The sequence below is a fragment of the Sorex fumeus genome, unplaced genomic scaffold, assembly GCF_029834395.1.
Source record: "Sorex fumeus unplaced genomic scaffold, SorFum_2.1 ptg000043l, whole genome shotgun sequence".
Taxonomy (NCBI): Eukaryota; Metazoa; Chordata; class Mammalia; order Eulipotyphla; family Soricidae; genus Sorex; species Sorex fumeus.
This window is the reverse complement of record NW_026606100.1, coordinates 12,758,893-12,785,672: the sequence shown is the minus strand read 5'-3', so window position 1 is coordinate 12,785,672 and position 26,780 is coordinate 12,758,893. Positions and strand designations below refer to the sequence as shown.

Genomic DNA, 26,780 nt, shown 5'->3' with positions numbered 1-26,780 from the left:
TACAAAAACTGTCATTTCCATGACAGCTAAGTCTCATTAATACTCAGAAATATTCCTTAGCTATCCATAACAAAATAAGTCGTATTTTCAAGTTCCTATTCTTTACCTCTGAAATAATTTCCGGAAGCTGGGATTTATAGTCCCTGGATCTTTGCCATTGATGGGATACCATGGCGCTGGGGACAGTTGGTGGGTATAATGCCTACTGGAAGATTGGGGATCTGTATGGAGGAGACCCAGTCCTGATCTGAACAGGCTTGGTGATCTCAGTCCCGCACACCTGGGTTCCTCTGCTGGTTCCTTCATGTGTGAGGCTCATCCAAACATGTGGAGAGTGGTCTTAAGCATGGCTGTGGCTAGTTCCGGAGGTCTTTAGCTGCCGGGGCTCTACTCTGGGCAGGGAGGAAAACTCAACCCACCCTCCTCCAAGGGGCTCTGGTGAGGACAGCCAGGTGCAGGGGCAGGAGACTAGGTTTTACCTAGTGAAACCAAAAGTTAATACAGATTTTTTTCCAATTATAATGTACATTATTGCTTTTTTTAAGGATATGTGTGCTTCTTGATTCATGCACATGTAATCATACATCACATTAATACCATAATAGAAGAAAATTATGTGATTTATTTATGGCTAACAATTAAGGACTGTTTTGTATCTTTTTATAATTACTGAATAGACTGGTATTCAATGAATTATTTATCTCCTTAAGACCATTAGTTTTTAAGGAACTAACTAGTCTTCCAACCCCTCACCTTAGACTATTCTAAAATAGTGACTGACAGTTCTTTCAAATACAAGGTAAATTACATTACTGCAATGTTTAAAATCTGGCAATGGATGCTTATTTTACAAAAAAAATGTTTTATTCTAGTCACAGACTTCTGCACTATGTCTTTTGCATAAGTGGTGAACAATTTTATTTTTCTGAAATATTCCAGGAACACTTGGAATCTTTGGGGAAGGCACTTTGCAGGCAAAGCTTTTCAGTGACTTATGCAAACCAATGACTTATGCATACCCATAGTTTGCATAAGAAGTTCACAAACTTTGCAGGATCCGTGACTTTTGCTTGCAACATATATATTTAATGTAATGAAGCAGAGATAAGTTTTATAAAATATATTAGGCATGGATGTGCTGATAAGTCATAGTTATTAAATAAAATACATTCTCTTTTAAAAAGCAAAGTCAATTGGGGGCCAGAGTGATAGTACAGAGGTAGGATGCTTAATTTGCATGTAGTTCCCAGGGTACCATCTACATTATCCCACACTGTCCCTCTGCAGTCAATTCTTAGCTCCAGAGCCAGGAGTAATCCCTGAGCATTGGCAGATGTGACTCAAACTACTCCCCCCACACGCAGTCCCCCCTGTGACTCATGCAAAATAAATAAAGGAAAAGAAAAAAATAGTCAACTTAATTTTACATAGATTTACCACAACATATATGAAAAAAATTCAAAATTGGATGCATCTCTTTTTAGCATCACAGCAATTTTATTTATAAGGATTTATAAGGATTTTCATTTATAAGGCAAACGCCCTACCGCTGTGCTATCACTCCAGCCCCGAGTTCGATTCCTCCGCCCCTCTCGGAGAGCCCGGCAAGCTACCGAGAGTATTCGATATGCCAAACACAGTAACAACAAAGTCTCCAATGGAGATGTTACTGGGCCCGCTCGAGCAAATCGACGATCAACGGGAGGGCCTTTACCTTTACCTTTACCTTTTCATTTATAAGAATTTATTTTATTTATTTATTTTATTTATAAGGATTTATTTATATTTTATTTATAAGGATTAAAGGAACTTATGCAACAAAAGTAAGAGTATTTTATGAATAGAAAAAAACTCTAAATGATCTGTCAGCAAAGATTAGACAGAAAATGAATTTTATAATATAAAATTTAAAAAATTTTATATTATAAAAAGATAAGAAAAAATTCAAAACTGGATGCATCTCTTTATAGCATCACAGCAATTTTATCCCATAAGATTTATAAAAATAAGAAAATCTCTAAACATCTATTAAAAATAAATGTACAGGGAAAAGAAATAGTTACAAATCTTAAAAACATACGCCATTATCTGACTTATTTATAATGCCCTTTATCAAGAACAGTAATTCTACATCTAAGGTTTTAACCTCATATGACTGTAATATTTTACAGAAATTTAGAGAAAAGGCATATGTTATAGAGTTTTTCATGGAAAAAAGTTTCTTCACTGAAGGAAAGTAGAGTTATCTGTACATATATGAAGACTTACCATATAAAAATGGACTGTCATAGGTATAAGTTGTTTAATTGCAGCATTGGGATCAATAGATATTTCTGAAATAGAATTTAAAATGCATGAATATTTGTTCGTTTTGATTTGTGAACTCAAAGTACTTGTATGAACTATACTTTCTTAATGATTCCACAAACTCTTGAAAGAATTCAAAGCAAGGAAACAACCTACTAATATGAACATTAAAGTCAAAGTAATCATTATAATAGTATTTTTGGAACTTATTATGTGCTTAAAATTTGCAAAGTTTTGAGTAAAAGCTTTGAGCACAAAATGAGTCCCAGTGATACATGATTTCTTCACTTAATAGTTAAAAAAACAGACTTTGAGAGCTTAAAATTACTTACTATGGTTGTACGGTTGATAACTTAAGGAGCTGAAAACTGCATCCAAATCTTGCTGCTCTCTATGCCTATGTTATTATTGTTTGTGCCTCCTATAAAATGTCAAGTGAATAATGCAGTCTGATAGCTCTGGTTCCTATTTCGTTTTTGCTAAGGGTATATAAGTCTCTCAGGAAAATAGTTCTAAAAGCCAGGCTGAATTTAGCACACCCGTTTTCTTCAGGTTCCTGAAAAAGGTGCATTCAACGACTAACTAGTCTACTGAATGCATTTACTCATCCTGTTACCCAGAGCCTCCTTTATTTTTTGACAGGATCTGATGAGAAAAAAAAAAATACCACCAGACAGAGATATCACTGGATGAAAAAGATAAGAGAAAAGAAAAAGAACAAATACTGCACAAAAAGATAACCTTTCTCTGAGTGGCCCTGGAGGCCCAGGAGCCCGTCCAGTGTGACCCTTATCTATGGCACTACAACACAGGGCCCTTGGGCCGCCTGAGCACTGCTTGGAGCTCCTCCCTCCCAAAAGAGAGTTTTCTACTATGCTGGTCTATACATAACTTTAATTGGTTTTTGTCTTGTGGGTCACACCTGGTGATTCTATGGGGTTACTCCTGCTTCTACACTCAAAAATTATTCCTGACAGTGCTTGGGGGACGAAATGGCATGTCAGGGATGAAGTCCAGGTTGGCCACTTACAAGGCAAATGCTGTACTCGCTGTACTATCACTCTAGCCCATATATATATATATATATATATATATATATATATATATATATATTTAAAACAGACTTACAGCCAAACATCATTTAACTAATACTAGTGGTACAATCGAGAATGCCAGTATGCAAACCATAGATTTCAGCCTAATAGTACACCCGTTTACTTGATCTTTTAGCAAAAGGAAACCAAACACATTCATACCACACCATACTCTTAAGGCACAATTTTCTTAACAGACTAGAAAGCAGGTCACATTTGGCATCTAAAGCAAAAGTTATTGTATGATGATGCAAAAGCTTTAGAAGATATATATGTGTGTGTGTGTTTGTGTGTGTATGTGTGTGTGTGTACATATACATCACTTGTCACTTGTCACTTGCCATCCCGTTTATCATCGATTTGCTCGAGCGGGTGCCAGTATCGACTCCATTCGTCCCTGTCATGTGCTAGTGTAGCCCAATGGCTTACTGGGGGCTTTTTCAGGGTCAGGGGAATGAGGCCTGTTATTGTCATTGTTTTGAGCATATCAAATACGCCACAGTATCTTGCCAGGCTCTGCTGAGCAATGCATAGACATCTATATATATATATATATATATATATATGCATATATATATAAATCCTCTATCCCCAAAATACCTCATACGTGGACTCTAAGAGGAGAATGGAATCTATAGCTAATGTTTTTAAAAGTTCCACCATGGTTATGAAAATGAATCCACTTGCATCTCTCTATAAATATTTAATGTGCATTAATGTTAATGTGCAAGGATTACAAACATAAATTATTTAATAAGTAAGAAGACATTAAGAGAATTGCCATTTGTTGCAGTACAGACAAAATATTTACTTTATTACATACTTTCAAGGAAACTAAAGTCATGTAATTATTAAAAAATGATGTATTTCCCATAAAATTTCCTGTAGACTAGTATTCCCTCCTTTTCTAGTAAGCCTTACCAATTTTGTAATAAACTTTGTGTCTTTTTTACTTTTTATTTACCCACATGACTTCTGAGATTTTGCTGCAATATTTTACATCTTAACTTGAAAAGCCTGCCATAGAAGAATACCTTTACATTATTCTTTTACTATAATGCTCCAAGATTTTTATATTTGTAGGAGAATACATATCCTAGTCCCGCACCATGACATATAACAATGTACCACATGTCACAGAATCTAGCAGAAAGTGTAATTTATAACATCAACCATATGAACTCAAGAATTCTAAGACCCAATTGCTCTTATAAAGCATAGACAGTTTTATTTGTATAACATAGTTGGCATTTCCCATGAGCCACATAAAAGATCAAATGGTATCATAAATTCAAAAACTCTAGACTTAAATAGGACATAGTTGATGACCTCTTTCTTCCTAATTCAAATTTCTACCATCATTGGGAATTAAATGCTAAAAAAAGGCGTTTTTTTCCCCTAAAGGTTCATATTCAGTAAACATTAGCAAAAAAACAGGCTGCCATCATTTTTCATTTACTAAATGTCATTTCAAGTTGAGGGTGATTTTTTTCCCTCTGGTCAGCTTGTCAGAATGTCACGTTGGGGCTTTGTTTGATTTATAGGATTTTGGATCGCTATGTTCAGGAGCAAATTCCTGGTGCCAAGGTTGTAGTGGAGTCCATTGGTGCTCGCCGGCATGGAGATGCCTTTTCTCTAGAAGATTATACTAAATGTGACTTGACTGTCTATGCAATAGATCCTCAAACCAACAGAGCCATCGACAGAAATGAGCTCTTTAAGTAAGTATTTTATTTTCAGTGAGTATTTTACGCAAGAACTCTAGTTACATCAGCATATGAACTTTAAAACACACTTTTTAATGAAAGCAATGTATCGGAGACAATATTGAGGAAACAGTTTTCTCGTTAGAAGGTCTCAGGTTCAAATGTCAGATAAAGGGAGTTCAGTATCTTCTCCGTTTGTCATAATACTGAGTAATAAAGAAGAAGCTGTTCACTGACCACACTGTGCATCAGTTTCCATTCTAACTCTAGACCCTGGTGGTTTACAAAGAAATCATAGTTTTCTTTGTAAGAGGCATTTTATCTGCAGTAGAGTTCTTAAGCTTGAATTTTAAAAAGTAACCTAGCATTAGAGTCTGTTGATCTACCAAAATTAATATTGATTTTCTTTCACTTGGATGAGGGGGAAGAACATTCAGTGACATCTATGGCCATACCCTATAGTATATGTTGTCCTGACATTAACTTAAATGGTTATAAATAGAGTTATAAATCTTAAAATTTAAGAAAATATAGACTCTCAAGAACAAAGTGCTACTACAAAATCTTAGGTCTAGTCCTAAAATAATTTAACAATTTAATTTGCTGTTAATATTAGTTTCTCTTTCTACTAGTGACACCTAGTGTCCAACAAATTCTTGGAATGGTAATCTAGCTATATTGAAACACTTTTTTCAGTAAATATTTTTACATATTCTGATTTCTGGGCTGCAGCGATAGCACAGCCAGTAGGGCATTTGCCTTGCACGCGGCCAAACTTACCGATCTGGATTCAATTACTCTTCCCCTCTCAGAGAGCCCGGCAAGCTACCGAGAGTATCTTGCCCCCGCGGCAAAGCCTGGCAAGGTACCCGTGACGTATTCAATATGCCAAACACAGTAACAAGTCTCACACTGGAGACGTTGCTGGGCCCGCTCGAGCAAGTCGATGAACAACAGGAGGACAGTGACAGTAACTAGTGTTTAGGTACAATAATAAATATGTTAACATATAACAAGATTTTAGTTCTCATCTATTATATTAAATGGTATATAAATAAATATATGCACATACACATTTGCATATGTTGAACACGTATGTATCTACTTATTGAAAATAGTTGTCCACTTATCAAAAATATAAAATTTTGAATTTAGATTTACCTCAAATATTCTCATCAACAAAATTGAATTGTTCTATTATAGCAATAATAAAATAATGGCTTGGTGGATGAAACAATAGTATAGTGAACATTTGTCTTACACACAGTCAACTTGAATTTGATCCCTGGCATCATGTACGGTCCTCTGAGCCTACCAGGAGTGATCTCTGAACACAAAGATACCAGTAATCCCTGAACATGGTTAGGGATGGTACTAAAAAAAACAAAACAAAAGAAAGTTTAATTATAGCTTAATTTTTTAAAGAGCCATATTAAGTATGTTATTCATGAATTTATATTAATAGATAATTGGGCCATATGTAATATTGTATAATAACTTGAAGGAAACATAGATGAAGCAGTAGCTTCCTAAGACTTAAAATCACTCACAAAATGAAGTAGCATTTAGAACAACTAAGCTAATTTTGTTAGATATAATGAATGCACTAATTAGTAATTTAGTTTGAAGATAATTTTATATTCTTTCTATTGGTTATAATTTTAAATATTATTAAAATTTTCATTATTTAAACATACATTTATTAGATACATTTTAAATATTATGGATTTTCTTTTAGAATATTTTTCATAAGCAACCTATCTAGTTTAGTTAATGTGTAGTCTGACTGTAAAGAGTAAAATGACTTATGTTTTTACTTCATGATCACGATCATCCTGTTGTTCGCTGATTGCCTCGAGCAGGCACCAGTGACGTCTCCTTCCTAACCCTGAGAATTTAAAAGAGCCATATTCAATGCTCTTTCAGGGCAAGGAGAATGAGACCTATCATTGTTACTGGCATTTGGTATATTCAGTACGACACGGGAAGTTTGCCAGACTCTGCCATGCGGGCAGGATTCTCCAAAGGAAAAGCGAGATAATAAGATGTCACGTGACTGTGAATGGAGCCATGTGCTTCTGGGAGCTGGGTTTTATAGTCTCTGTGTCTTGGCTATTGATGGGACCACCTGGAGCCGGCGGCAGCTGGTGGGTGTGACGCCTACCTACTGAAAGATGGGAGATCTGGGTGGAGAAGGCCCAGTCCCAATCCGAGCAGGCTTGGAGATCTCAGTCCCGGGACCTGCATGCCTTGGTTCCTCTGCCATTTCCTTCATATATGAGGCTTGTCCAGACGTGTGGAGAGTGGTCTCAGCATGGCTGTGGCTGGTTCTGGAGGTCTTCGGCTGCTGGGGCTCTACTCCGGGGGGGGGGGGGGGGTGAGAGGGGGAAGGGGGAGGGAAACTCAACCTGCCTCCCTCCAAGGGGCCCCAGTGAGAACAGCCAGGTGTGGGGGCAGGAGACTCTGCCATGTTTTTACTTATGCTTGAAAATATCTTAGAGATAATAGGTAGAGATATTTAAGATATGGTTAAGATATGGTTTCAACCAAGAGTACAACATACAAGATAAATATCATTTAAAATATTTTTCCATACTGTGTTTTCTCTTTGAATTATATAAATATTTAGCCTCATTAAATAGAGTTTTCCAAACCTAGATCAGATTGTGAAAAATAGAAGTTTAAATTAATTTTAAATATTCATAACTCAAAAAAAGAAGCCAATAGAGAATAGTTGTAAGTCATTCCTTTAACTGAGGTGAGGATGGAATAACCAAAAAATACTTATATTTTTTCCTCAGCAGATTCCACCTGAAATGAAGACAATAAGATTATAGTTACTATTTTATGCGACACACATATATGCTTTTGTTGTGCAGGGTATACCCAGTAGTGTTAGGTTTCTGGAACACGTTCTTGTCCAGGACTAGGTGGAGCTCAGCCCAGCACTTCTGGATTCAACCTGAGCCACACCAGATGGTGCTTTGGTGGGGCGTGCTGCCGTGGGGCAAGGATCAAGGGCACTTGCAAAATATACGCTCTCGGTCTTGATCCAGGGCTCTGCCCTAAGGAATATGTTGCATATTAACCAAAATGGGTAACAGTATGACTGTTATCCATTCTGTAGTTATAGAAGTTATTGAGAATTTAGTTTTTTAAATGGAACAGTTGCATTAGAAAATTGTACTAGAAGATCATTACTAGACATTTCAATATGTTTAGCTTCACTGTGATTCTTAAGATAATTAATTCTTTGGTTAAAAGGATAAGAATCAAAAAGGATATTTCCTCCAAGTAGTTCATTTTATTTTAAAAATTTATAACAATAAATTTTATATCAAATAATGGAGATGAATTATGTAATGGAATATTATATTTCTTCTGAAAATTACATGTGTCAATGTCCTAATTTTTTTAACTATCTGAATTGTCTATGTTTTCAGAAATGTGTACTATTTTCGTACTGCTTGCCTTCTTGTGGCTCTTAAACTTGTGCTTTTTGTGTGTTGGTTTTATTTCTGCAATATTCTCAGGCATTATCTTCAAAATTTATTTCCATTTTTTCATAATGTATGGATTCTACAGTCTTTATTCAACACACAGACCATTTTTCTGTGTTGCTATTAGGGTTTACATTTTTTTTATTAAAGCGCAATAATTTGCAAAGTTGTTTAGAATAGAGTTTCAGGAATACAATATTCCAGCACCAATCCCACCACTTGGTGTCAACTGTCTTCCACCAATGTCCCAGTTTCCCTCTTACCCACCAGCCTTCCTCTAATAGACATATTTAAGTTTGATTGCAATAATTGGGGTTTCCTGCTGGAGCGTTATTGCTCTTTGGTTTAGGTATGTCCTTCACCTCAACACCACTGATTTGTCTTCAGGCCCCTGGTCACTGCCGCTGTCATTTGTCATTGTGATTTACTATGATAACTTCCATATGCTCTTTTAAGTTAATGGATCCAACTGTTATCAGTATACATTTAAGTTCATTGAAGGACTATCCACATAAGGACTATCCACAGTTGAATTTATAGAATATTGCTGTTTATATACTTTTAATCGCTTTATGAATTTCTTTCAAATTTACTTATCATTTCAACTTTTCCTAAGATTGATATTTTGTAATTGTATCAAAGTCTCTCTCTAGGTTTTGTATTTAAAGCTCATTTTTTTCCTTTGAACACATCCCTTGATTGCCTCATGTCCCTCTTTCAAACTTAGTTTCTTTATTGAGTATATATTTATTTCCTCCTTCCCTATCCCCGCAACATTTTCTACATAAGTTTTGTTTGATAAACACTATCTTGCTTCAGTTAAATAAAAAAATCCCTTCCTCTCTAGTTCCAATAGCTGTGTTATCTCCGGGTCTGGTTTTGTTGCTTTCTTTATGTTTTTAACAGAGTCTGCAGGTCTGAACCATGCCAGATATTTTGTTCTATGGTCTCATCTTGTACTATGAAAAAACACAGTGCAAGATTTTTCTTTTAGTTTCGTGACTCTATTCTTGTAATGATGATACAGTAATAGTGGCCTAGGAAGCCCCTGTTCTTGTGTGTACTGAATGACTAGGACTTGGGATACAGCTTTTAAGATGTTTTTGTTCTTTTTTCCTAATGTTTAACTGCTTCATTGAGTCAACACGAATTACAGAGTTACAAATTTATTCATGCTTGAGTTTCCAATGTACTCAAAGGCATCTACCATTTTAGGAATGATGGTGTTAGAAGAATATTCTTCCAACACCATTATCTTCACAAATGCCCACGATCCTCCACCAATGTCCCTAGTGTCCCTCCTGCCCCACCCCCCACCTGACCTGGCTTCCCACTACAGCAGGCATTATTTCCTTTTTCTCTTTTTTTACCTTTTAGGTTTGGTGGCTTATAATATTGTTTCTGACAGGATATTGTGCATATCAATTTAAACCCTTTCAGCAACAAGTCCTAGTTCAGTGACCATGTCCCTCCAGGATGGTCATAGTCGTCTTTTCCCTGATATATCTCACCTCTCCAGTGACAAGGACCAGTTTTCCTGCTTTTTGTTTGTATTGCCTTCAGACAGGAGTTATTCTCCTACTACATTTCTTTATATCCCACATGTGAGTGAATTCAGTCTGTCCCTCTACCTGTGATTTATTTCACTTAGTATGATACTCTTTAGATCTATCCATGTATCAGAAAATTGCATGAGTTTATCCTCTCTCAAGTCTGAATAATTTTTCTTTATGTACCATAGCTTCTTTATACAGTCAATTATCTTGAACGCTTGGATTATTTCCAGATTTTCACTAGTGTGAGTAGTGCTGCAACGAATGTAAGAGTGCAGATCTAATTTCTGCATTGTGTTTGGGGGCCCTGAGGTGGAATTGCTGGGTCATATGGAAGATCACTCCTAATTTTTTGAGGAATATCCATATTGTCTTTTAAAAGGGCTGGAACAGTCAATACCCCCACCACCACTATTGAGGATCCTTGTCTCCACGAATTCACGCTAACACTGGTTGTTGGTTTTTTCCTTTTTTTTTTTATTTTTGGTACAATTATATTTCCCACAATGTTGAGTCCAGAAGGATTTTATCCCCCACTATATTTAAACACCTGATTGAAAAAGTTTCTCATGAAGATTTATTACAAGTATTCAATATTCCAATACAAGCCTCCAGCACCACTGTGAACTTTCTTCTACCATTGTCTCCATTTTCCCAGTCACCATTCAAGCCTGGCCCCATGGAAGGACACAATAATTTATTTTATATTGATTATTACCACTAAGTGACTAATAAAAGGATCAAAAAATATTTCAGTAAAAGAAAACATGTGAAAGTTGTCGGAGACATTAACTCCTTGTCAGGGTTTACTAAGCTATTGTTGCAAGTTAAGCCTTCTGTGTTAATGTTTTCATTAGTCCAGATTAGTTGGCTTTTACTTTACATTCCCATCCAATCTGTGGGCTGCTATTGAGATGTTAGTATCATAGACTTTGGGGATATCACTCCAGGAATTCCACAGCATTTAACTTGGCAGTCCAGCCAGGATCCTGGCAACAGTTGTTGGAATGTTAGTGTGGCTGCCAGAGCTTTGGTAGTGGGAGAATTGACGTGCCCTCCACTCCTACCCCAGATCCTCCTAGAGGTCTCAGCCTGGACCAATTATCCTAGAAATTTTTGGAGCTTATTGGTCTCTTTTGACATTTACTTACAATTCTCTGGAGCAAGGTCAGTTGAGGAGCTTACATGGGACATTGTCCACTGGGACAATGAAATGTGGGTGTGGCTGCATTGACTTCTGTTGTTGTTGTTGTTGTTTTTTCTGGTAAGTGCCAGTCTCTTTGCTATGAGGTGGTATCTCATTGTTTTGATTTGTATTTCCCTGATATATATAAATCATCTTCATATGCTCTTTGAAGCCTTTTGCATTTCTTCTTTGAGGAAGTTTCTATTCATTTCTTCTTCCATATTTAATGGGGTTAGATTTTTTTTCTTGTAAATTTTTACCAGTGGTTTATATATCTTGGGTAGCACTGTACTCCCATTGTTCATCAATTTTCTCAAGCGGGCACCAGTAATTTCTCCATTGTGAGACTTGTTGTTACTGTTTTTGGCATATCGAATACATCATGGGTAGTTTGTGTGGCAGAATACTCTCAGTAGAATGCCAGGCTTTCTGAGAAAGACAGAGGAATAGAACCTGGGTGGGCTGTGTGCAAGGCAAATGCGCTACACACTGTGCTATCCTTCCAGCCCCATATCTTGGGTATTAACCCTTTATTGGATGAATGGTGGGCAAATAATACTTCTCAGTCTGTAGACTGTCTTTGTATTGTGGTTATCATTTCTATTGAGGTGCAGAAGTTTAATTTAGTGTAGTCTCATTTATCTTTGCTTCCACTTGCCTAGTCAGTGAGGTTTCATCCTTAAAGTTGTCTCCACTTTTAATGTCATTGATAGCTCTGTATATATATATTTACTCTATGCACCTTACAGATTCAGATCTGATATCTCCGTCTTTGATCCATATTGATTTGAGTTCTGTGCATGGTATTAAAAAGAGGCCTAAGGTCAGTTTTTGTTTTTTGTGTTGTTTTGTTTTCCATGTGGCTGACCACTATTCCCAGCACCACATATTGAATGGGCTTTTTTTGCTTCACTTCATGTGTTTTACTCCTTTAGCAAAGATTAACTGACCATATACCCAACAGTCTCTGGGTTTTGGGTTTTCAAATCTATTCCATTGATCTGTGAGTCAGTCTTTAATTCATGGTCATGCTGTTTTTTAATCACTACTACTTTGTACAGTTTGAAGTTGTGGAAAGTAATGTACCCTATCTCTTTTTCCTGAGGATTGCTTTTGTTACTGGAGGTGGTGGAGTATTACTTTTCTACATAAATTTCAGGAATGTTCAATTCATTTCCTTGAAAAAATGGCATAGCATATTCTTGTAGGGATTGCTTTGAATCTGTATAATACTTTGGGGAGTATTTTGATTAACTTAATTCTCCAAATAATCAAACACGGGATATGTTTCCTTGTGACTTATGTTTTCTTTCATTTCTTTAGTGTTTTGTATTTTTCTTTGTTTAGGCCTTTTGCCTCTTTAGTTAAGCGAGCTTCTCTGTACTTGATTTTTTTTTCTTTTTTGGTTACACCCAGTAAACACATAACACATAGGTTCCTCCTGGCTCATGCACTCAGGAATTACTCTTGACAGTACTCGGAGACTATATAGAACGCTGAGAATTGAACCCGGGTTGGCCGTGTGCAAGGCAAACACCATACTCGTGGTGTTATCACTCCAGCATTCTGTACTTGATTTTCTGAGACACAGCTATTAATCGGACTGTCTCTTCTATTATGAACTTCTGCAAGTTAATTTTGTTTACTGCCACTTTACTATAAAAATCATTTCCAGGACCTCTTTTGCAGAGTTTTTGAGTTGTCTCAATATAATATTATGGCACCCTCACATAAAAAAGCTAAATTTCTTCCTTTTCTTTCTGGATGCATTGATATCTTGTTCTTGCTAATTGTAGTAAGTACTTCCAGTACAATATTGAAAAGAAATAATGAGAGTGGATATCATTGACTTGTCCCCAGTCTTTGAAGGATTTTAATTTTTCCCCAGTGAGTATAATATTTACTGTAGGCTTGTGGTAAATTGCTTTGAGTATGTTGAGGAAAATTCCTTCAATTCCTATTTTACTGAGAGTTTTTATCTCAATGGTTGCTGGCTCATGTCAGATTATTTCCCTGCCATCTATGGATATGATCATTGATTTTAATTTTTTTCTTATATTTGAGGTTTTTTCAACTCTTCTTTTGCATAACAATAGTATCTTACTTTTGTTTGTGTTGTTGAGTGTACCTCCCATACCAGTAGTGCTGTGCTGTGAAGGGCCTTGCACCCAAGTTTAATTGTTCTGCTAATCCCTTTCCTCTTACAGACCTTAGTCATAGCCCAAGGGATAAGAGTATTTCCTTCTCTCTCTCTAGGACTTAATGCCTTTATTTTATATGGTAGAAGGACAGAGAAATATTAAGTGCACCAAACTTTGTTGATTTAATCCTCTACCCCTGTACTCTGAAGGGAATGGCTCTTTGTCTCTTATTTTTGTCCTCATTCTATTTTGAAAGAATCCAAAAAAAGATTTGTGAGTACAACCCCTGTTGTGTTTATGGTTCTCTTATGTCAAACTCACATGTAACATATACTTAACATTAAAAATTCGATTGAATTTTAAATGTTTTGATCGCTTCTACATTTTCCAGCCATGATACTGTATTTTCAACTCTCTGTGAAGAAAATCATCACATTCTGTAATTTGATGCCACGCTTACAATCATGTTTATTTGAGGGTCACACTAGCTGCATTCAGTCAGTGAATCCCTGCCACTGCTTTCAGGGATCACTCCTGGTGTGATTGGGGGAGGAGAGCATGTCTACAAGACAAGCACCTTATCCATTGTACAATCTCACAGGCTCCGTGCTTGAAATTTTAAATTATTCTGTTCTACCATATTTTTCCCGTAAGGGTGGAACTCAAAATAAATACTAATTTAAATAAAATTAATTAAATTAGAAAAATAGACAAGTATAATTATATCTTAAGGACCTTTTTTCTATAAGCCCAATTTGATAAATATTAGTCTCTCCACATGGTAACAGGAAGCTGTAGACAGTAGACAGTAGAGTAAATCTTAATATGCTACAAAGTTATTTTTTAAAAAATTGTGTTTAAAAGATTACTGTTATAAAATGAAAGATGGATACTAACATTTAATCAAGATCCCTTCAAATTCCTAATTGCAGAAAAATGGAATATTAAGGATATAAGATAAATGTAAAAATTACTAAAACATAATTAGATGATAGAGCTGAATAGATGACAGAGACCTTTTCTAGTATGCTTTATTAAGCAAATACCTTACATAAGAATAATAGATATGGACATACATGTTCACCATTGTTTACTCTGTAAACCTGATTCAGAACCCCAGTATGTGTTCAAACTAGGGAAATTGAGAATTGAACTGCTCTTCAGGTATGAGTGAGTGCTTATGATGTATAGAATATATTCTACTCCTCATTATTCCCTAGAATTTTCTATATACTGACACTGTAACACTAAAATGATCATAATAAAATGCATTGTAGATTGATTGATACACATCATACTTTGAATTGTGTTTCATACTAGTAAATGGTCATGGTCATGGTCACAGTCCTCCCATTAGTTCATCAATTTGCTCGAGCGAACCCAGTAACATCTCCATCGTGATGACTTGTTGTTACTGTGTTTGGCATATCGAATATGTCACAGGGAGCTTGCCAGGCTTTGCTGTGCTGACGAGCTTTGCCATGCGGGTGAGATACTCTCAGTAGCTTGCCGGGCTCTCTGAGATGGGTGGAGGAATCAAACCCGGGTAGCAGAAATAAATGCTGACATGTGACACATCAATTGAGTAAATTACAGTGTAGAGAATTGGTTTAATATTTTATCATATCAGTGATGAACAGAAGTCAATTAATGCTGGCAGGATAGTAGGAAGGGACCTATTCACCTGACCCTTATGAAAAAGAATTTAACAACAATGTCAAGAGAAAATGAAACTAAAGGAAAAGTCATACTTCTTTACTGATGAAGAAATTGATGTTGAATCCAAAAACTTTGTTCTATTTCTAGGGGAAATAACAAAAGAAAAGATGATCATAATACATACTAGGAATCTCGACAACCCATGGTAGAATATATCTTTACAGATATTCTTTTGGAGGAAATTAAGTTTTTTCAGAACTCCATAGCAGAAAGCAAAATTATATGAGATAGTGTAATACTGTATATGTTCTCCATTCTTTGAATTCTTCTCATGCTTCTGGGTAAAGAAACTCCATGTAAGACTTAGATGAAGTGTTTCCCCTCTTGCCAATAGGAATATGTCTTTCTTCTGCTCCCATTAACTCAGTATGAATTAGGACACACTTCAGCAATGGCCAATAAGATTCTATCTTCGGGGATTGGCACGGATGTTAGAGACAGCAAAGTTCCTATTGATAGATAGATGAATCTAACTGTTTAACAAAAGATTAATGAGATCAATTTTTCTCCCTCAAGAAGAAAATGTAAAATACATTGATCATACTTTTCCAACTTTGCTGAAGTGAGAGGACATTCGAAAATTAATTTGTAACATGAAGTATATATATAGGAATATCATTGCATCTTAAGAAAAAAAGAAACTGAGTATTAATAAAAAATGTGCTTAAGAAACAATAATACATAACCCAATAATTCTAGATAAGTGAGATTAAAAACTGCAGTTACTATCATCAAAACAGCTAAAAATATAATGAAATGTTTTATTACATTATTGACAAAAATTTTAAAGAGTTTATTAAACCCTTGAAAAATAATTATTGTTTAAAAATCATTAAAACAGAAAAATGTTTAATTTTAAAGGTACAAAAATTAGATATGCCTTATATATGTGATTTGTGATAAAGTACCAAAGGACAGTAGAATTAATACTACAATGTTTTGAATAGTCTTTTTCTGTTTAGAGGTTTGTACCTGGATCCTATTCCTATCTTTGTGCTTAGGGGTCAGACTCTTGGAGGTTCTGGCAAGCTCTCAGAATCTGTTACCAATGGCCATTCATTATCAGTTTTAATTGCTGAGTAACATTCAATTGTGTATGACTATTGCATTTTCTTTGTTTCTTTGTTATTGGGCTGGGTTATTTAAGTGTTTCCAAATTCTTGCTATTGTGAACAGTACTGCAATGAACAGTTGTGCAAACACATTTTTGAGGTCTCATTTTTGGTTTTTTTGAATAGATGTAAAATTTCTGGGTCAGATGAAGCTCATTCATTAGTTTTTGAGTTATGTCCATGCTTTTTTCTATAGAGACTGGTCCATATGGCTGTCCTGCCAGTAGTGAATGAGCAAACTTTTCCCCCATATCCTTGCCAGTGCTGCTTGTTTCAAATATTTTTGATGTGGGCCTATCTCACTGGCATGAGGTGATATAGGATTTTTTTTTAAATTTGCATGCCCCCAGTTATAAGCAATTAACACTTTTTGTATTCCTGTTTGCTATCTGTATGTCTTCTTTGAGGAAATGCCTATTCACATTTTTCTGCCCGTATTTTGATGTGGTGGTTTTGTTGTTATTGTTAAGTTTTTCAACTACTTTATACAATTTGGATACCAGTCCTTTGCAAGGTGGACGGTGAACAAATGCTTTCTCTGTTTTTAGGGAATTTATTTTTATTCCAGTCGACTTTTTTTTTTGTAGTGCAGAAGCTTTTTTTTTTTTTTTTTTGGTGCCCGTTTGCTTTGCTAGTGGAATTTATTCATTGAAGATTCTTCTAGAGTCAACATCACAAAGAGATCTACCTATAAGATTTGTGGACTATGGTCTAATACTGAGGATTTTAATCCATTTTTCTTACAGTGTGAATTAAGATCCTAGTTATTTTTCCCCTTGTGGATGACCAGTTTTCCCACATTGTCTGTTGAAGAGATTTTCCTTGCCCTATTTCATATGCCTAGATCCTTTGTCAAAGGTTATCTCTCTCTACACCTATTGGTCTGTCTCTGATATCTCTGCTCATGCCACTGCTCTGAGGGTCAGCCTTTACTTCAGTCTGACACACTCTTATTCTGAAGGTACGAGGATATAAAACAGGAATATAATTTTAAGTTATGCTTTATCATTTAGAATGGCATATATTCTAGATAACTACTGAATAAAGTAACATTAACATATGGATATTAGGGACAATAATACTGATAATTACTTTAGTCATATTAAGAAAGGTTCATTGTAATTAATGCATTTGATACATATCTATATATGTATAACTACTCTTTTTACTTGCTTTCCCTTATTATTTATGCCTTTCTCATAAGACTTCATTCTGAGTTTGTTATTTACTTAAAGAAAATATCAAGATATTGTTTTAAAAAGTTTTACTCTGATATTTATTGATTTTACTATTTATCTAATAATAAAGATTTTTGGATGGCAAACTGCTCGATATCAATAAAGACTTTCAGCCGTATTATGGGGAAGGTGGACGCATTCTGGAGATCCGGACTCCAGAGGCAGTGACCAGCATTAAAAAACGAGGAGAAAGTCTAGGCTACACAGAAGGGGCATTGCTAGCTCTGGCATTCATCATCATCCTCTGCTGTATTCCTGCCATCTTGGTGGTTTTGGTCAGCTACAGACAGTAAGTATTTGTAGGTGATGTATATGGATAGTTCCTCAAGATGTTGCTATCAAAACTCATCCCTAATAACATACTGTTGTAGTTTCAGAGTATCATTATGGATGTACTTATTTCTCTAGGGCTGGAGCGATAGCACAGCAGTAGGGCGTTCGCCTTACAAGCGGCCAACATGGCTGACCCGAGTTCGATTCCTCCGCCCCTCTCGGAGAGCCCGGCAAGCTACCGAGAGTATTCGATATGCCAGACACAGTAGCAACAGTCTCCAATGGAGACGTTACTGGGCCCGCTCGAGCAAATCAACGATCAACGGGAGGGCCTTTACCTTTACCTTTTTTCTCTTGAACCAAATAATGTTCCTCTAAAGGAAATAATAGAAACTTCCACTTTATTTTTCACATATTCCAAATAGACTTATACAGGCCCTGGTATGTTTTCATTCAGTAGGAATGAAAGGTTAACTCATAACCTTGCTTACATTCTTCATCAGGTAAGAGGAATTGAAGAAAAGGTAAGAACTTTGGGGAAAAGCAATAGAATATCTTCTGCAGACAGCTACTTTGTCCAGTTCCAAAGCAAAGTCTGTAGTCTAACTACATTGTTATGAAATATTTTTATTCATATTGATAAGTCTAACCCATGCAGAGAGAGAATCATAGTGTTGGAAAATGATTTTAAATAATACAGCATTGTATTTAATTTTCCATGTAGTTACTTTTCTTTCAGTTTTAGTAGAGTACATCTTACATTATCTGACAACTTTTTTTTGACTGTACTTGCTTAAATATTTCTGGTTTATATGTAAAAATATGTTAATTTAAAATATATGTTTTTATTTTTATCACCTTCATAGTAGTTAAAAACTGTAGCTAATTTCAGTGATTTATGGACTGGCGAGTATATATTTTTTATTAATATTAGGTAAGGTAAGGTAAAGGCCCTCCCGTTGATCGTCGATTTGCTCGAGCGGGCCCAGTAACGTCTCCATTGGAGACTTTGTTGTTACTGTGTCTGGCATATCGAATACTCTCGGTAGCTTTCTGGGCTCTCCGAGAGGGGCGGAGGAATCGAACTCGGGTCGGCCATGTTGGCTGCGTGTAAGGCGAACACCCTACCCGCTGTGCTATCACTCCAGCCCTTATTAATGTTAGGTACGGGAAAATTTTATAATAAAGGACTACATATTTTGAACATGGTCTTATTGACAATGATAGGTAAAGAGAAAAATCTAGGAGTAGGTTAAGAAGTGAGGTATCCAGGTTGCCATTAAATAGAAATTTATAACAGAAACCCTAAATGATATGAATTTCTTGATATAAAAAACTAAGATAAAATTTAAATCTGAAAATTAAAAGTATTTCTACCACAGACTAATATTAAGTGCCAAATATAACATTTATGTTGGTATAATTTTTCTCATTAAGAAGTTAGTAAATATGCCAAATATAATTTCTGTAAATAAATTTATTACATGAAACACCTATTAGATTTTTTGTATTAACTACCAGTTTCCTTTCAACTTTTTCTTCCCTCAAAGCTTTATTATGCATGATAACAGTAAAGTCAGTAAAAAAGAATGTTGAGCACAAAATGTAATGATGAAAATTTATGTATCATGCAGTCATACTCTATGGTCTGAAGTTTAGGAAAAGCAATGAAGATACTTAACATTAAGCATCGAATTATATATTTTAACTGAATTTTAGTTAAAACATAATTTGTTCCCTGCATTCTATATTTAATATTAACACAAAAATGAGATTTATACTGCTCATATTTAAAAGAAAATTTTTAATATTTTAAAAACCAACCCTTATATTTTCATATTCCACTTGTAAATACGATTTAAATTAATGGTTATTCTTTCATTTTAAGGTGTGTCTTTAAAATTTGATAGACATGTATGGAAAACTAAGAAATAGAGGGGGAAAAGTGTTGTGAACTCATTACCCAGAGTAGCGTTTTCCATCTATACCTTCAACTTAAAAGCCTGGAAAAGAGCCTAATCAGGACTGGTTGCCTGATTCTATTACTTTAATATTTTCCAAGCTCAGTAAACGAAGAAACCAATTATAAAGATCGAATCATCTTTAATTCTCCATTTCTTTTTCAAAGTTGAATTTCACATGTCAATGTTTTAATCTATTTTTTTCTTATTCCATTTTGTCCATTCCTTTGTTTTCCTATAATGAATTTTTTAACAGCTCATATGACTGTGACAGTAATAATAAAGTGCACACAACTTTAATTTTTTTGAATTAAAGTAGTGTTTCTTTTATGTCATTAAGTCTGTATAATTGTGAGATTAACCAATGAATTATTCATAATTTAGAATAAATCACATTTAAACATAGTATGCATGCAATATTTCTAATGTGACTTTCTCTTTTTTTCTTATTTATTGCTTTCCCAAACAGGTTTAAAGTGTAAGTATATTATTAATTTTTGCTCACAATTTTTGTATATTCTAGGAAAAAAGAAGGCAATAATGATAAAGCATGCCTAGAGCCAGTTATTTGTGTTTTATATTTTATGAAGTCACATGCTTTTTAGTACAAGTTCTGTTGTGATTTATATATATATATGTATATATATAATTGAATTGGACTTACACATTTTAAACAGAAAGAAATACTGAAAAAGATAGTTTGCTCTTTATTAGTGAAAACAACATGAGGTATAATTGTAGATATACAAACTTTCGTGCGTGGGTTTCAGTTATACAGTTATATTTCAGAGTACCCATCTCTCCACCAGTGCCCATTCTCCACCACCAATGATCCCAGTAACCACCCCCCCCAACACACACAGACAACACTCCATCTACCCCCACCCCACCCTGCCTCTTTGGCAGGGCATTCCCTTTTATTCCCTTTTGCTCTCTCTTTCCTTTAGGGTGCTGTGGTTTGCAATAGTTGTATTGAATGGCCATCATGTTTGGTCTGTAGTTTACTTTCAGCATACATCTCTCATCCTGAGCGAATCCTCCAAACACTCTTTACTTGGTGTTCCCTTCTCTATCTAGATAGCTTGCTCTTTTATATAACTTCACTCTTTGAGATCTTGACTTTGATGAAGGAATTAATATTCAATGTATAAGATATTTCAAAAGTAGTGCATTAACTCTAATACAATAATTATAGGCTCCTGAGAAATAGGAGTAGGTAAAAGTCAATCAAGAGCCAGAGAGAGAGATAATTAAATAGGCTAGGCATGAGTCTCAGATCTGATCCCTGGCACCATATAGCATCTTGGAACACTGCCAGAAGTGATTTCTGAGTACCAAGTCAGAAGTAAGTCATGAATACAGTTTGATGTGACTCAACAAATAGAAGCAGTAATAATTATAACAATAATACTTTGGCAAATCTCCCTATTCATAGCATTTCTTAACAAATGTGAAGTTTTAAATAATTTTAACTCAAATAACTTTTCCTTAAATAAATGGAAGATGAATAATAAAGTATATATGTATATACTTCATATATAAAGTGTATTTATATGAAAGAATATCTTCCATATGCCTTTCAATCATAAGTCACATTTTATACTTTGACATTTTAATTATATTTATTATTATTTAATAGTAGATATTTTAAAGAAAGAAGGTAGATAATTTACTCTTTTGAAACCTAAAGAAAAATGAAGCAAAATGCAAACAACCCATAGACATCAATGCAACTCAAAACAACAATATGAAATAGGCAACTTCTTATTGGATTACTGATTTAAAAATTGTACAACAATTTATTATTATATTATTATTGAAATATCTAACAAGAATAATATCAGCCTCTATTGCTTTTCCTTGGTACTCTCCTGTCACTACAGCGAGAGAGAAAAAGCAAGAAAAAAGAAAAATATTAGGGGGAATCAACTATTGAAAACACGTATGATTTATGTGAATGATGTTGTCATCTGCACAAATAATCTCCCACAGTAGAAAAACGTTATAATTAATATGTGACTATAAATATATAAAATATGAAAATGGTAAAACTTTATAGTTTATTCCTAAAAAACATTTAATAGTGTTTGATATTCCAAATTATTTTTTTACAAAATGTTATATATTAAAGAAACGAGGAAAGCATATGAGATCCCTCTTGAAAATGAAAGTCATGGTCTAGAAAAACTTCTAAGACAACCTCTTCTGCTCTCAGGATCTCAGACAGGAAGCCTTCTTCCTTTCCTCTACAAGGTTCCAAGGTGCCTCCAAGCCTCAGCTGTGCCTGCTGGGGAGTAAGGAAAGGAAACTATTGCATGGATCATGGTGTCTACACCAAGGCCCCAACGAACACTCCATGCGCACCAGAAATGTCAAGGTGTAATAGCCCTTGCTGGTGCTTGAGGTCAAGCGCAAAATTACAGACCCACTAGTCTACTCATCCCTTTTAATCTTTTAATTCTCTCTCACTCGCTTGCTCTCGCTCTAGCTCTCTCTCGTCCAACACTACCGATTTCAGGTTCTCTCGTTTCTCACCTCACCAATTATCTGTATCACCATACCCACGAACAAGTATCTAGTCACCATCCGATAACAACTTATCTGAATTTTTCACCTGTTCTAGTCCTCCCAGCCCCTTCCCCGCCCCAGTCCTTCTATTTACCACAATTCTGCTATCAGCATCCAGGTGTTGGACTTAGTTTTTTACTCGTTTGCCCAAACGTGCTGGTTTATAACTGCCTGGAGAACGTCCCTAATTCAGTATAAGAAATGTTCAGGGCTGTGGATTGGTTATTGCAAACAGAAATGGAGCCCGTTGTCCTGTGTCCAGATAGAAACTCCCAATTTTGTATCCCAGGGATACAGAAGTGATACCCTATAACAGTTTTCAAACTGTAATACTTGTGAAGCTATGTTCATATCGTTTTCTCTGTCTCATTAGTATGAAAAGGTAGGTTATTGATAAGCGTGTAGCTTCGAAAATGAGTTTTACAAAACGTCCTTACTTTACCAAAGACGCCAAGCTGAGTGCACCAAGACAGCACGAATCCAATCTGCGTTACCTGCAGCTAAACCGGCAGCGCCAGCTCCTGCACCCGTGGCTGCGCCCCCGCCACCCCCACCGCCCCCGGGTGCCCATCTCTATGAAGAACTTGGGGACAGCACGATGTAAGTACATCTTTCCAGCGTTTGAAAAGTAGCCGGGCTTTAAAGGATGCTGTGTGGTAAGTAGTCAACGTCCACCTGGTATGGGAATGCGGTGTATTACCAACGTTGACTTTTAAAAACATATTTAAAAGGAAAGTCATGCAGGTGGTGTCCTTTTAAAATTAATAGTATATGCTGAAATTTATATTTTTGTTTGGAGTGAGCAGAATGAGATCGGCTATGCAATATTGATTTTAGAATTGTTATCAAAGACTGACTCCTACTTGGTGACCAAAACACTATTCTAACATCTAGTCTTTTAAACATATTACTATAGGATGTCATAAAATAGAATAAGGTCTATGTGAATTTCTTTAAAATTGTCAAATAGCCAGACTCTTAGAGAGATTCCTTTCATATCTCTTCAAAGAGAATGCAGTGATATTTAATATTTCCCTTTAGTACTTAGAATATCAGACTTTTTTTAGAGACTTCTAAATTACATTGATAAATATCTCCATAGTTACTTTCAAAATTAGGCTACCCTTATACATGATTGCTTTTGAAGATATTTGTTATGTCTAAGTTTTAAAAATCCAAGAGTGACTTGCATATTTCTGGACATAAAATATAAAATAATGAATAATATAATTAAATTCTGAAAAATGACTAAATTTCAAAAAGGACAGATTTTATTTACTGTAATTAGATGAAACTGTGGGATTAAACTATGCTGTTCTACTGTTCTACTGCAGCACTTACTAGTAGGAATAAAGCAAGCCTCACAAACATCAGAATTATCCTTTAGTGGAAAATCCTGGTTTTAAAATATATATATATCAATATTATTTTCCATGCTAAAAATTATGCTATGTTGAAAATATTTTAATGTTATAATTGAATTTTTTAAATGACCTTAAAATTGTATGGTTGACACTATTCCTAAAATAATATATGATTCATGCGTTAAATATATATATTCTTTCTTTTTTATAAGTTGCAATGACTGTTCCATTCTTAAATTTTTGGTGAATATAGGAATTGAGCCATATGATTTGATTCTGTGGATGTTAACCACCTCTCTTTATCCAAAATATTTTAAAACTACAAAATTATTCTATATAAAATTAAAATTCTATATATTGAATTAAAAACTATATATACAATTTTACATTTTTATTAAGTAGGTAAAATACAGCATCATCTAGAATCAATATAGTTCGTTGTGATTATTTTCAAATAGCAATACTTTATTTTAAAATTATAATATATTCAGTAAATTTTTGTAATTATATTATTTGCTTGTTGGTTTGGGCTGGAGCGATAGCACAGCAGGTAGGGCATTTGCCTTGCATGCGGCAGACATGGCCGACCTGAGTTCGATTCCTCCACCCCTCTTGGAGAGCCCGGCAAGCTACCGAGAGTATCTGACCGCACAGCAAAGCCTGGCAAGCTACCTGTGATGTATTCGATATGCCAAACACAGTAACAAGTCTCACAATGTTACTGGGCCCGCTCGAGCAAATCGATGAACAATGGGAGGACAGTGACAGTGACAGTGACTTGTTGGTTTATGTTGTACACATTTTTATCTTTTATTTAACACATGTTTTGCTTTAATATTAAATACTTTTTTTGGGAATTCTAGTCATAAATGATTAGAAAAAGTATTGCATGTCAATATAAGCTTTTTGTAGAAAAATGGTCATTTGACAATCTACCAACTCATCGATTCAGTATCCTGAAATAATATTTTTAGAACTTCTCTGTTTACTTTCTCACAAATAACGTACATACCGTCTTCAGACATTATTGCTGCTATTATTTTCAGTTCTAACATAAAGGCAATTCTTAGATTCTCCTTTTAAAATTCAGTTTTAGGATTGAAGTCATCAGTTGTTTAATAGAGATTCAGCTAAGCCTATATATTAATGAAGGCTATAATTATGCATGATAAGACAATCAAATTAATTCTATATGATTTTATCTCAAACATGAGTACAATACCATTTTAAGAATAAATACAAAAAACAATATATTGAAATGCCTTTTCTGTTATGGATTTATATATACTGTTTAAAGCAAGTTCCTGTTGTATATTTTAAGAGTCATCTCAAATTAACTATAGTTACAACTTTTCTTTTCTGTCACATGTTTTCTCTTTCTCACCTGTGGACACATAGGCAAGAGTAAGTAAATATCATTTTAATACTAGGGCATTTAAAAATGCATAAAATAGTTTCAAATGCTGTTGTATTCTAGATACATTAATTAATTGTAATATTTTACTACCAAACAATTTATCTTTTAGAAAGATAAAAAAGTTACATCTTATAAACTTCATCCCCTTTGGATATATTGAAGTGGCATGAGCTTAATTCAACCAAGCACTTTCAGGAATAATACCTGTATCTAAAAACAGGAACTTAATTTTCACCTTGTTTTAAATTCATGATAAAAGTTAATAGATGCATTTCAGTTCAAATTAAATGATATTATATTATTAGTTCTTTACAAAAAAATTGTGACAACACTGATCAACAAACAAGCACTTACCATATGTCAAAGTGAGTTCTTTTCTAAATGAACTTTTGGGATCAGGAAAAATGTTTGCTGTCTCTTTAATACAAATTATTTGTTTTTTCTGAATAATTCTGATGGGTCTGATATCACAAGCCCACCCATAAGAATTCTCTCTTGCTTTTTATATCTTTGCCAAATTGACATAATAACAATTTTGACTTAACACATGGTTTCATTCCTTCATCAACTATTCTATTTTTGATGTGTCTATTAAACTTTTATTTAAAATATACTTTTTATTTTATTTCTGATTTTAATGAGCTTTTAAGAAGTGATTAATTAAGTATTCCAAGCTTAGCATTCATTCTAAAGAAAGACTTCTAATATCATAAGTAACAGTCTTTGTAGGTGAAGAGTCAATGTGTTCATAAGAGTTATTCATTTGGGTTTTTTTCTTTTTAACCTTCTCAGCTTGTTTGTTAGCTACAGTCATTATGACCTTTCTATGTCTGACAAAATCCAATGTATGACAGTGATTTCAATTCTATGATGTTGTAACTACTTTCTTAGATGCTTACTAAAACTTGATCATTCCATATTCAAATACCAATAATCCCATTTCTTATTTGTAGAATTTATAATTTTTAATTAAGCATAGACTTGAAATAGAAGAAATAGTATCATTCAAAATTATAATATAACCTCATCTTGTATTATAAATTTAATTTGTGATTCCAAATTCATAGAATTCTTAACCTCTGTGCAGAAAATTTAATTCTCTTATTCAAATAATTAAAAAAATTATAGCAATAGTAATCCTAGTCTGGTGAGTATTTAACTTTCAGGGAAAAATATATGCTTAGATGAGAGACAGGGTAGATTTGCTTAATGGAATACAACTAAGATATTCCAAACAGGCAACTTGGAGCATATCCAGCTGAGGTAAAGGATATCAAACCATTAGTCAAAGTACTATTTACAACAGGAGAAATGAGATTTATAAATGAGAGTATTGACATGTGTAGTGAAAAAATATCTTTTCTGTATTAAAAAAATCTGAAGAAAATGGGAGTCCATATGTGCACATTTTAAAAATGAGACTTAAATTACTCATACTTCTCATTTTTATCCTGTCTTTTTGACAACAGGGACATGAAATTAATGTCTTATATAAGTATTTTAGTGTTATTTGGCTCTTTGTAATTTGATGTAGTAATGAGAACCCAAAAAACATCTTTCTCATGAAAGTTGTATCACGACCTGTTTCCTTACATTTCATTATCTTCTTTTCTTTCAAGTCTTTTCCTTCTCTACCATTTC

General features: G+C 34.6%; 1 protein-coding gene across 1 annotated transcript in view; it reads left to right on the top strand.

Annotated features, from left to right (window-relative positions):
* PCDH15 (protocadherin related 15) overlaps positions 1 to 26,780 on the top strand; it is a 743,595-nt gene that overhangs the window by 700,638 nt on the left and 16,177 nt on the right. The window contains exons 29-32 of the mRNA XM_056120664.1: positions 4,946 to 5,122; positions 17,627 to 17,845; positions 20,260 to 20,268; positions 22,806 to 22,958. Coding sequence (XP_055976639.1) covers positions 4,946 to 5,122; positions 17,627 to 17,845; positions 20,260 to 20,268; positions 22,806 to 22,958 — 558 coding nt within the window. The remainder of the gene's footprint in view (positions 1 to 4,945; positions 5,123 to 17,626; positions 17,846 to 20,259; positions 20,269 to 22,805; positions 22,959 to 26,780) is intronic.